General features: G+C 41.5%; 1 protein-coding gene and 2 non-coding genes across 3 annotated transcripts in view; all 3 read right to left on the reverse strand.

Annotated features, from left to right (window-relative positions):
- Positions 1-12,691, reverse strand: part of polr1a (RNA polymerase I subunit A) — a 29,090-nt gene that overhangs the window by 7,730 nt on the left and 8,669 nt on the right. Inside the window, exons 20-32 of the mRNA XM_038699047.1 lie at positions 12,163-12,321; positions 11,303-11,401; positions 11,028-11,180; positions 10,143-10,225; positions 5,644-5,809; positions 4,581-4,704; positions 4,215-4,321; positions 3,856-4,055; positions 3,295-3,462; positions 1,738-1,873; positions 1,245-1,399; positions 980-1,109; positions 721-828 (exon numbers count right to left, since the gene is read on the reverse strand). Coding sequence (XP_038554975.1) covers positions 721-828; positions 980-1,109; positions 1,245-1,399; positions 1,738-1,873; positions 3,295-3,462; positions 3,856-4,055; positions 4,215-4,321; positions 4,581-4,704; positions 5,644-5,809; positions 10,143-10,225; positions 11,028-11,180; positions 11,303-11,401; positions 12,163-12,321 — 1,788 coding nt within the window. The remainder of the gene's footprint in view (positions 1-720; positions 829-979; positions 1,110-1,244; positions 1,400-1,737; positions 1,874-3,294; positions 3,463-3,855; positions 4,056-4,214; positions 4,322-4,580; positions 4,705-5,643; positions 5,810-10,142; positions 10,226-11,027; positions 11,181-11,302; positions 11,402-12,162; positions 12,322-12,691) is intronic.
- LOC119889470 lies at positions 5,142-5,278 on the reverse strand. Its single transcript, XR_005442063.1, has one exon. It is a non-coding gene; the product is annotated as a small nucleolar RNA SNORA5 (small nucleolar RNA).
- Positions 10,437-10,573, reverse strand: LOC119889468. The gene has a single exon (XR_005442061.1). It is a non-coding gene; the product is annotated as a small nucleolar RNA SNORA5 (small nucleolar RNA).

The following is a 12,691-nucleotide window of genomic DNA, read 5'->3' on the forward strand; positions in this document are numbered from 1 at the left end:
AAAACAGCAGATTGATGTGTGATTTTTTTCAGAATTTTCTTACCAGCATTTTGACTGTTGTAACTGACAAAATTATCCAGGTGTGGCACATGTGAGAACTTGTGACATAGTGTGTGGCAACATACTTTCACCATTAGCTCAGTCAGTAAAGGCTCGTGCAGACTACACGACTTTCAGCATCAGCAGGTCGCCTGCTGTTCACACTACACAACTTGCCGTCTTGTGACGGGGGTCTTGAAGTCGTTGTGGCGTTCACACTATGTGACTGATCGGTTGATCGGTGTCAGGGTTCACACACTACACGAGCAGATAGCGGCTGTGTCACCCGACGCTGGTCTCCAAACCACGTTTTGTCAAGAAAACACGTGAAATGTGAAACGGGAAATCTCAAAGACTAAATTCTTTCATTACTTTAATCTCTTAAATCATCTGCGTCTGTTCGTCCCTGAAAATGTCGAATGTTGCATTTTTTACGGCTTGCTTGTATCCTGATTAGTGCCGCTTGCAGCTATATTTCTTTTTGAATACTAATATATACACCTTTTTTAAAAGGGAGGACGTTACCTATTGCCTGAAGGGTCCAGGTAGAGCCTAGGATATTATAGAGAATGTTTGTGAGAACTTTGTAAACACTTTTTAGCATTTTTTGAAAATAAATATGTTTCTCTTTGGGTGAACGCCCAAAGGAAACTAAAAAGAAGTATCCATCCATCTTCATACCTCCTCTTCCTGTTTGTCTTTGCGCTTGGCGTCTGAAGCATCAGCGTCTCCTTCGTTCGCCTGGTCATCAACAATCTCTCGCTCCTCTTCTCCATCCCCGTCATCTACCTGATGAATGTCAACAACAACGACAAACATACTTCAGTTTTTTTTTTGGAATTAAAAAGAAGGGAAAGCAAAGTTCAGATAAAACATTCAATGACGAGTGACAACCTAAAAAAGGGGATAATGAAATGAAGATAGGCCAATTAAAACAAACCCCTGCTGTGTCAGCGGTTCCATCACCAACGGTGTCCTTATCTCTGAGCGTGGCCTTCCTCGTTTCAACGGCGATGGAGGCCAGCTTGGCGCTGCGCTTCTTAATGCCTTCGAGGAGAAGACGGAAAAACCTGGGAGAACAGGCAACCAAACAAAGAGTAAAAACAGACCAGATGAGAGGTTAATATGAGGTTATCATTTCATAATGGATTCTGCTACAGGGAAACTAACAGCCCTCACACACCCACCCACACACACCCACCCACCTAGTTTCCATGTAGTGGAGGATCTGGTCAGGTGATAGCAGCTTATCGTCACAGTAACGGTCAGGAGGCAGGAAGTGAAAGGTCACCTTGAATGTCCGCAACTTTTCGTGATTTTCGATCCGTAATGTCTCTACAACATCAACCTTTTGCAGCACCTGCTCTCACACCACACACACCCACACACACCCCACAAAGTTGTGGTGAGTTCTAGCTTTTACTTCCCCACACACTTCTCAAATGCAAAAGTGTGAGGTAAGCACACGGGTAAGGACATCTCCAAACACAACTAGGAACACTACTATTAAGGGAAAAAAGAAAGGAAGGGAAAGGGAAAATTCTAGTGTGACTAAACCTGACAAAGAGACACCAAAAAAGCCACAAACAGAACTGATAGACATGGGAAGATGAGTCAAGCAAAAAAGGGATTATAGAAGTGTAAGTAAGTAGAGTAAGACCAAAACAAGGAACAAACACAGGAGAAGCTGAAACTTACCTCAGCCAGACAGACTCTGGTGAGTTTCTTACGGAGCATCTTGGCTCTCTTCAAGGCTTTCCTGTTGTTTAGCACGGGAACGCTCATCATGGGAGTTTTAATGTTGGAGCTGGCCACCATCAGGATCTCTCTCAGTCTGCCAGACAGATACACATGTATAGAGAGAGTGAGGCAGAGAGGAGAAGTATGGTGGAAGGCTTGATGAATGAAGCAGGGAAGAGTAAACAAGACAAAATTAGGAAGTGCTGATGTCAGAAAGGTGTTTCAGTAAAGGCTTTTTGTACAATTAACTCCAGAACTGCCCCGCTATGAGATTTGCAGAGCCCCAACCTGTCTTGCACACAACACGACAAATTCACAGACTCCAAGTTAAAATACAGGCAGTGCAAAAAGCATAATATTCTCAGAGAAAAGGAAAAGCAAAGGGAACAAGAGAGACATATCTAATTACAACTTTATTTGATTTTAAATATGCATTCATGAGCCTGTTTCAAATCTTATTTGTCCCTAACAATTTGAAATGAAACCAACTTCTAGGCACTAATCAGTGAGCATCACTAGAGATGCACCAATCTGACACTGACTCAAAGCTGGATCAGGTGGACCTGAACATTTTGCTAGGACAGCTAACATCGCTTTTGTTTCACAAAGTTAGGAAGCTAACTGTTTAAGTCTAGCCTGGTGTTGCCTTACATATAAAAGAATGATTCTCAGTCTTGTCCGCACAGAGAGGAATACAGTTATTTATTTTACACTGGTATTGGATCTGTACTCTGCATCGAAATAATTTAATTTTTAACGGATTTCAGGGTGTCTGGTGCTTTAATCTTTTGTTAATTTTAAATGGCAACAAATGCTTCTTGCTATGGAGGCTACAGCCTTGGATCAGTATTTAATTACCTTTAATTTAATTTCAATGTATTCAAACCACATGTTTGGCTAAAATACTGTGCAGCTACCTAGACTTGAATTACACAATAAGAGCAGTTTATTATCAAAATATGATAGGTTACACATAAACTGTTAAATGACTCATGCTCACAGTGCGGCAGTAAGGAGGAGCTGTCGGGCCCAAACTTCAGATTGACTGTGATGCTCTAACACGTAGCCTGAGGTGAGTGGTAACACCACTGTATGGTGCAGACTACTGACAAGCCTCTTTGAATTTGCACTTCACAGCTGATCTTTCTTTAACCAGACTGTTGCACTTCATGTTCACGTCCACCCTTTCTTTTCATAACTCACTGCTGTAAATAGGACAGGAATAGTTACATGGGGCATTTCCCCTTTTATTTGACAGTATTTGATTTCTTTAATATTTATTTATTAGGCAGTACATCATGTGTACTATTACTGCACCTAAGTAAATTCAATGTCTACAGAATACTGGTGGGTAAAAGTGGGGTAGGGGGCATGGTTTTTTTTTTTTGCAGCAATGGAAGGTGTGTTTTAATTATCTTGCGGAGGAACTACACACATCTTGGTGTTTGCCCTGGATAACGTGTTCCCATGTACATGAAAAGGGAAAGAACGCGTTCGGCGTGGAGGCGACTTTACCGAGGTATTCCCAAAGTGACGTTCATCTCTCCTCTGCCAGCAAAGTGGAAGGTGTTGAGGGTCATCTGGGTGGAGGGCTCACCTATGGACTGCGCTGCCAGCAGACCCACTGCTTCACCTGGATCACACAGCGAGCGCTGCCACTTATAGTGCAGAAGCTGGCGAAGGCTGAGATCGCACAGAGAGAGACAGGGATTATTTTAGCTCACACAAAGGAAAAACTTTTTGTAGCCCTGCCAAAAAGATTTACTCTGAGCATCTGATGGTATTATTAATTATGTTTGTAAAATTATCAAGGTAGAGGGGAATCCCTGAAATGACCAAATAAAGGGCAGTAATATGCTCCCTTGTTTTATTGTGAAAGCAAGCGCCCCTGCAATGTCCAGTGCTATGGCGAGGAGTCCCTTCGACAAATCCAAGGTGAAGTGTCACCAAATCTAAATCCTTACATGCTTGCATATTTGGCTTAGGAATACAAAAGGGAAGGAGTTTTCCACTGTCATTTCAGTTTTAAGAAAGCTGTATTACGTTTCCTTACAGGAACAGATATTTATTCAGTACCTGTTGGCATCCAGGCTGTTGTGATTCACCGAGCCTCTGTCCTGCAGGTACTTGTCTGTGATGTCGTGAAAGTTTTCAGATACTGATCCAAAGCACACGTCAGGCCTTAACAAGCCCAGAGAGGGCTCAGGGCAACGGGAGGCCTTCCTGCTGTATTTTGATCTGCTGGATTCATCCAGGGAGTGCCACTGCTGAACGAGCTGCGGAGGAAGCACGAGTTCAAATGAGAGTTTGGTTTGACTAGGTTAAAGGGTCAGCAGTCCACTTCATACTGTATGACTGTAGTGTACTGAGGCTGTGAGTGTGACACCAAAATGGGCACATTTCTCAGACATCTGAATTTTGTTGGGCATAAATACCTGCAGTGCAGCAGCCCTTCTGCTGTGGACATGCTGTGGCTCTGTTCTTTGCTCTTCTGTTTGTTTCAGTTTGGCCAACTTCTTCTGGGAAAAAAGCAAGAACGCTCCTGACACGGAAAACAAAAACACACATGCCCAAACATTACAGACTGACGTTCACATAGGCAATGTACAACCTTCAAATTCATGATCTACTGATCTAGAAAAGCTCATTGTGAGTTTTCAGACCTATCTTATTTAATATTAGAAACTGAGTTAGATAGATTTCCAAACAATTTATGCATTTTAAATCAACTTAAATACACTACAATATCTCAATATCTGATTATAAATCAGACAGCAGCGAGACGTAAGAACAAAATGTACCTCTGCGTGGACATGCCACCTCCCTCTTTGCTCTCCAGCGCTGGATGGCCCCAAAATGTTTATTAGCAGTGTGAGGATCCAAACGTGCCAAAACCTCATCCAGACCCTGGGACCTCTTGATGACCTACCAGGAATGAGGAAACACTTGGTTGGTGGCTTTTTTTGTTTGTTTGTTTTTTTTTGTTTTTGTTTTTTTAAAACACTGTTCAGGTTACTGTTCTACCAAACGGCATATTTTATTCAAACACAAAGACAACAACATTGTTTAAAAGATATGCACAGCTTCCCTTCTCTGTGCTAAATAAAAAGACTCGACTGTGTGGTGAGCATTAACCTCAAACCGCACCAGTAAAACACTGAACTACAGGGAAGTGGTATCAATCTTGTCATCTAACGTTTTGGTTTAACATTTAAAAGGAACAGCTTGCATTTTCTTATACAAATTTGTGTTGTAAAAGGACAAATACATTATGACATTTACACAGTTACAAGATTAACATTTACTTTCAGTGATGAACAACTGGAGAGTGATATTCACTAGTTCAGCTCGTGCCGCTTAGTGTTTGTGTGTAGTACATATTTATCCCCAGTGGCCATGTTAGAGCACCATGGGGCCCATGAACTACACCTTCACTGTGGCAGCCATTTTGGCCAGTGGCATCCACTGAGGAGGAAGCACTGAATTTGACAAGGCTGCGATTTTTCTAAATACTTATTTACAGCGGACTGTGGATTAGTCCTCATGCTCTGTCATTAGCATAGCTGCAGTTTAAAGTCTGAGTCAGGTTTACACCTCTGTTGTCAGGAGCAGCAGCTGTGCTTGTGGTTTAGCCTACGCTCGATCAGAGTCTCTGAGGCTTCTTTGAAAATCTGAAGCTGGTTCACTGCGTTACCTTCACAGAATTCAGTATAAAGGCAAATTTCTACAGCTTAGGTAATTTTTAATGCTTTGTAAAAAAAAAAAAAAAAAAAAAAAAAAATTTCATCTGCGTTATTTCTGTACATGTAATTATTCACGACATGATACCAACAACAACGCGGTTAGTGTCTTGCTCCGTTTCACCTCATAGTTGTCCTCTATGAAGGGGAACTGTCTTGGCTGCAGGAACTGAGTCTTGGGGATATCCAGCCCGTCTTCACCGTACAGGAACTGGACCACAGATCCATCGCTGTCCCTCACCGTCAGATCGTACTGCACTACCAAACCCTCCAGATGCTTTATGACACATCTGCGCAGGAAGAAAAGAGGGACAAGATAAGTAGAAGATTGGAAGAAAATGTATTCTAGCAGGAGTGTCTTCATTTGGCGGTGGGTTTGCTCCCGTTCACATCATGGACATGTTTCTTTGCTCCACTGGTTCAGATATGTTTCACACTGTAAAATGATTATAAACGATTCCTTATTTGCAAAAGCCATAAGGGAGCAGCGTTTCCCTCCTAAATCACTTCGTATTTGGTGCAAAATATCTTTTTTAGAAATATGTTCAATAAATTCCCCCTCCCAATCACAAAACGTTAAATAACGTAAAATAAATTAATTATTTATTTTTAACACTATTTTAAAGAAACAAGAAATGCTGAAAGATATGAGAGTCCACCGTGAGAAAATTAGGAGCATTAAACACTTAATTTCCTGCATTCTGGAGACATTTTCTGCTCCAATTTATGGTGGAAATGTCTAATTCAGCCAGCAGGTGACAATTCATGAATATAAAAATATAACAGAATATAATTCACTGATCAGCAGCTTGTCATGTTTTAGCTTACTTTTTTTTGGACATTGCACATTTGTTTCTTTTATATTTAAATTTCATTGCATGTTTTCTTATTGTGCAAATAAACCTTTCTCTAGCATTTTCATTTGTTAGTTAACATTTCTTCGTGGAAGCTATTTTTCAGAACATTTTTAACAAATACTGCCATCAGCCATTTCAAAATGTCCCCAGTGTAAATGACACCTATGGCCTTCTCATTGTTACTGAGGAAGCTGGAAGCAAGCAAGCAAGAGTTGCTAAAGTTCATGGACTCTGAAACTACATGCTTCCAGGAAAGTGTAGAGAGAACTTGGCCACGTTAATGGCAGCTATCACTGTTTCCGTTGGTCTGCTTTAAACTTGTTTATACACTAAAACTACATCACACTCAATCTCACAAACTAAACACAGCGCCATGCGCACATACACATCAAATAGTTACTCAGAACAAGGCGTATTCTGACAAGACAAGGGCCTGTAAAACTCACAAAAAATTAATACAATGTCAAAATGTTATGAGTAAGGTTATATTATGTTGTTTAGTTAAGAGTCTAAACAATTTTGCAAATTAAAGGTTTGTGCAATTTAACTACACTACAATTTCTGCTTATATTGGCCGTGGTGATGGCGCAATGGATAAGACTATGCCTTTGGTGTGAGAGACCCGGGTCCAATCCCATCCACCATTGTGTCCCTGAGCAAGACACTTAACCTCTAATTGCTCCAGAGGCGTGCGACCTCTCACATGTATAGCAATTGTAAGTCGCTTTGGATAAAAGCGTCAGCTAAATGAATAAATGTATTTGCAGCACATTACAAAGGCTATGGCTCCATCTAGTCGATGAAATCTGCAAAAGCCTTTCCTTCCAGAAACCTTTTTATTGGACCTGGTCTTTTATTAGGCTGCAAAAACTCAAATAATTGTTTAAGTATTTTAAAAATGACATTGAGCGTGTTTTTGCATGTATTTGTTAATAGACTATAGCTATAACTTCAAAAATATAACTGGTAATATTTGGAATTTAATTGAGCAGCCTACAGGCCATGAAATGATGCTACATTGTTGCATTATAGATAGAGACAACTTGAAGTTCAAGACTCCCATCTTTAATTTGTTAACTGAGATAATATATTAAATACACAAAAATATTTTCCCCACATTTGATGCTGCCATAAATGTTTTGTTTTCAAATGTTAACAATTTTAAAAAGACAGTGAGAGGCAGTTTACCTGGCAGAGGGGCGGCGCTGCAAATTAAAACATGAGAACCAATCAAAAGCTTCAGAACAGCATCAAACTTTACTAAACTGAATAAGCATGAAACACAGCTCTAATGCTTGAATGATTCATTTTATAAGTAACTGTACGCACATTATGAGTAGTGGATATTTATAGGACAAAAATGGGGCGGCTGTGGCTCAGGAGGTAGAGCGGGTTGGCCGTTAATCGGAAGGGCGGCGGTTCAATGCCTGGCTCCCCCCTGGCTCCCCTTGGTTGCGTGTCGAAGTGTCCTTGGGCAAGATACTGAACCCCGAATTGCCTGGCGGCTGTTCCGCCAGTGTACGAATGAGTGTGAATGTTAGTTTCCGTTTGAGCACTTAGGCTCAGTGTATGAATGTGTGTGACTGGTGAATGCAGATGTAGTGTAAAAGCGCTTTGAGTGGTCTAGACTAGAAAGGCGCTATACAAGTACAGAGCATTTACATTTTACATTTACAAAATAACAGTGACTCCAAACAATAAGCACAACACAGACAATGCACTCCAGAGTTCCTAGTCGCCACAAGAATAAAAGCATTTAACACAGGCTGTGTTGGTGTACTGGTGGTGACGTACTCAGTTCAGATGTATTTAATAGGTGTATATTTATACAGGAAGTCGCCGCCGGTCTCCCGTCTGCAGTTCCAATCACTCCCTTTGAAAAATCCACACGGTCTGGCGGCGACGGCAGGGTAGACTGCTCCTTATCCTTCTCCTGGTGATCCTTGCTTTGGCACTATCCACTCGCCATAATATGGCGACACGCCATAACCGAGAAGACTCTTCGGCTGCATCCGAAATGTCAAAAAAAAAAAAATCTCCTTTCCTAACCACCTTTCCTTGACCTCGATGGAAAACGTCATGAGGTCAAGGAAAGATGTGAAGGAAAATCCGTAGGAAAAGAGGACGGCGGGTCTAAGAGAATCCGACTGCTCTTTTCTAAGCGACTTAATTATGCGACGGCGGATTTTACTGACATGACCTGCCGCGATGAAACTACAATGCGCCCCGTGTTGTTGTAACGCAGGCCATCTAAAGGTGGACACCACGGTGGAATATATTACTTAATAACCAAGATAGCAAAAAGGCAGATAAGGTAGCTTACCAGTCACCAAATAATGGACAGGGTTGTCACATTGAGAATGTTTGCTCACACTCACCCTCCTGCCCACCCATAGGCGTATTTATCAACATGAATCCCAGTTGTATGTAAATACAGTGTTTCCCACAAATTAGTAACTGTGCACAGAGAGAGAGAGAGAGAGAGAGAGAGAGAGAGAGAGAGAGAGAGAGAGAGAGAGAGAGAGAGAGAGAGAGAGAGAGAGAGAGAGAGAGAGAGAGAGAGAGAGAGAGAGAGAGAGAGAGAGAGAGAGAGAGAGAGAGAGAGAGATGCTGAGAGAATATATGTGCTGTGCAGCGCTCCGTCATCATTTACGATTTTACCCATTTTAAATAACAAAGTCAATCGAAAATCAGCATTGATAATGTGGCAGGCCGCCACAAATAAATCAGTGTGTGGGAAACGCCTACTGTAGAGGTTATCCAGCTTGGTCTTTGCCTTTATTAAGGCGAGGGTGTCAGCATCTGTGACTGAAGTATGAATTTGCTGAAGGCTGCAGTACATAACGTGAGGCTACACGCTGCAACATTATCCTCGCTTTGATCATGTTACAAGACAGCTGACATGGGTCTCAGTTATTGTTGACAGTTTAAGATATAGGCTATGCATATTAGCAAGTTATGGCATAAGAGAGAAAAGGCTTAATAGCCAATGGTAACTTACATGGTGATCAACCTCCTTTATCCGTCATGGTTGGTGATTTATTTATTTTTATTGTAGAAAATACTTAATGCAACTACCAACAACAATTCAACAAAACGAAACATAAAACGGTGTTGAAACAGTATCAGATTACAAAAAAAACAAAAGAAAGAAGGTAACTGTGAGTCTTATTAAAGTATCATAATGTGCATCTGTATTGCAAGGATCTTGCTAAATGTGGTTGATGGATTTTATCATTTGAGTTTGAGAATGTGCGCCGCTTTAAATGTTGCTGCCGCAAGGAATTGTGGGACGTCATTCTCCCTTTCCTTTCGTAAAGGATGGTCAGATGTACCCTGTGCTAAAGGAGATATGAAAGGAAGCATTGAGGCACCTTTCCTTAGCTTTTAGAGAATTCGACCAGCTCTTATCATGGCTGCCACTGTAATACTTCCTGTTCACTTCACTCAGTAGGAAACTTCTTAAGCAAAAAAGACTTTTGAATGCAGCCTTCATCATCCACAGAGACACGACATTACGCGCCCCCTCTTCAGATGCTCCGGTGTTTCCAGGAGAGCTCAGCTTTGCTGCAGTTCACGACCTTTCTGGCTGAGCGAAGAGTGAAATGCTGCAACGCTCTTCGCTGGCAACGAATTTAATAATCTATTTTTGTCGACTATGCTGATTGGCTGTTGCACCCCTAGTCAGCACACTATTAAAGCAGCAGTTGGTAACAATTGAACGTACAATGCAAAACATTAAAAAGTTATTTTAGAAAGAATTTACCTCTGCAGGTATCCTGATCTAGAGGTTTTCACGGCTGTGTCGACCAGTCCCTCTCTGCCAGCCATACAGTGAAAGAAAAACTCCTGAACACAACAAGATTACACAAAGACAATGAAAGAAATGCATTATGAAGTGACAATAATCTGTATTAATGTCTAAAAGTATTACAACATTTAGCTCTGAATTCAGTTAAATTAGATTTATTTGAGGGGAAAATGTTAATGTATTTAACATTATTTACATATAATAATGCTAATGCTTAGTATTTCACTAGTTCAGCTCGTGCCGCTTAGTGTTTGTGTGTAGTACATATTTATCCCCAGTGGCCATGTTAGAGCACCATGGGGCCCATGAACTACACCTTCACTGTGGCAGCCATTTTGGCCAGTGGCATCCACTGAGGAGGAAGCACTGAATTTGACAAGGCTGCAATTTCTAAATACTTATTTACAGCAGACTGTGGATTAGTCCTCATGCTCTGTCATTAGCATAGCTGCAGTTTAAAGGGACCCAATTATGTAGATTTTCAGCTCTATATTTTTATTCTGGGATTCAAAAAAATTTTGACTGCAGCCTCCAGCCACAACTTGGAAGAGGAAATAGTATGAGTGTATCAGTATAATATTACAAAATTAAGGGAAGAGTGTCACACACAGCTTTTCTGTTTTATTAAATCGCACACTTTTTGCAGTTATGTAATCGCACATGACGACATCGTGATTAATCGTGCAGGCCTAGTAATTATAGTCATAGAATGGGTAGTTATTAAGGACAAAGTTATTTCATGTGTGCAATTTGGCATCCCAGTCTTCATCAGGACTGTAAATACAACTTTGAAAACGAGTCCGCTACATATCACAAACACACACAGCCCTCTTCATGTACCTGCGGTTTGATGCCTGTGAGGAACCTTCCAGAAACGAAGCCCCCGGCACCAGGTGCGGGGTCATATGGCTGGAAGCACGGCAAGGATTTCCCAGAAGGCATTAGTGGAGGCCTACGGCCCTCCAACTCGATCTGACCTAATAGACACGAAATCTGAAATGCACACATACACTGACAGGTCAGGGTATCTGTGGGTTAAAGGCCTAAAGTTGATGGATGCAAAATTAGTACAGTACAATGTGAGAAAAAAAGTACAGGTGAGTGAGTGGGGGTACCTGCATGGTGTTAACAGTAGATCCCTTGGCTCCTGATTGGACCATCAGCTGGAGGTTGTTGTCAGGGAAGGAGGTGTGGAGGCCAATTGGCATGCACACCTACGAACACACAATATTTCCCCGTCAACATCATTGTTATTATTAAGAACTGCGCAACATGCACTCCTTTTTCTCCTCCTTCTCTACCTTACAACAAAAGTCTGTCAGACTCAAATAGGGGACTTGCGAGTGCATGGTCAGTGTCTTTAGGCCACCAGGACGCCCCAAAATACACTTTAAAAAAAAAAAAAAAAAAAGATGTATTTTGGACCCTGAGAACAGCTGCCAGCCGCAGGCCTGCTGTTCTGTAGCTGACTCAGTACAGGAGTAAACGGATGTGAAAGCAACTGACAATAACAGCCCTTTGCGGCTAAAACATTCAAAGTTCCTTTTGTGCATATCTGTTCCCATCAGCGAAGATTTGGTAAAATAGGGTCAATGACAAATTACATAACAACATTGTGGCATTTAAACAAAATTTGAAGAAACGAGGACACAACAACAGTGTGTTGTTCTTTGTAATTTCATTGGCATGACATTTTTAAACCCAGAACTAATCTACAGAAATTAAATTAAACACTGGTAAAGTTCCTAAAAATGTTCTTGGTTCCCTGACAAAGAGGATGTGGAGGAAACAATCTATGTGTTTCTAATTCATTTCACCATGCTGGTATTATGTGTGCCAAAACTAGTAAGTTCTAGTTCAGCTCCACTGAACTGAAGAAGGTTGAATCTTCAACCTAGTCCAGTTGCCCTTGATTTTAACAGTCCTTCACCTGAATTACTGAGAACCTTCACAGACAGCAGTAGTGGCAGGTTACCTTGTTAATGTCATTGTTCACTTGGTTGGCCACTTCTTTGAACTTGTGGTCGGCCATGCTGAACTCTCTCTGGTCTGGGTTGAGGTGAGCGTCCTGCCAGCGGCTCTGAGCCTCAGCTTGATCCACATTGGAGGGAAGGTTGAAGGCTGCCTGGAGGGCCTAAGAGACAAAATGGGGGGGGGGGGGTTTACTAGATAAGACCACCACTCCTTTCACCAAGATACCTTTTGATTAAATGATAACATGTGACAGTGATGAACCTACAGAAAGTTATCACCCGAGTCTGCAGCTCCCCTCGGCTTTACAGAGCTTTATAGAGTTTTAGCTCATTGTTTAGCTGTCTGGCCCACAACTTTGCTGCTTCGATTCACTCTCAGTGCTCTCAGTTTCATTTTTAGCCGCAGAAGGCTGCTGTTTTCAGCAAAAGTGGTCTAAAAAAAAAAAAAAAAAAAACACAGCACACTGCCTGCTCAGCACTAGACCGCAGGTGCAGACAGACACAGTTAGTGACTAACTGGTGAACAGAGCG

Source organism: Micropterus salmoides, unplaced genomic scaffold (genome assembly GCF_014851395.1).
Source record: "Micropterus salmoides isolate LMB-PRFRI ecotype aquatic unplaced genomic scaffold, ASM1485139v1 Ms_hic_scaffold_5, whole genome shotgun sequence".
In the NCBI taxonomy this organism is placed as follows: domain Eukaryota; kingdom Metazoa; phylum Chordata; class Actinopteri; order Centrarchiformes; family Centrarchidae; genus Micropterus; species Micropterus salmoides.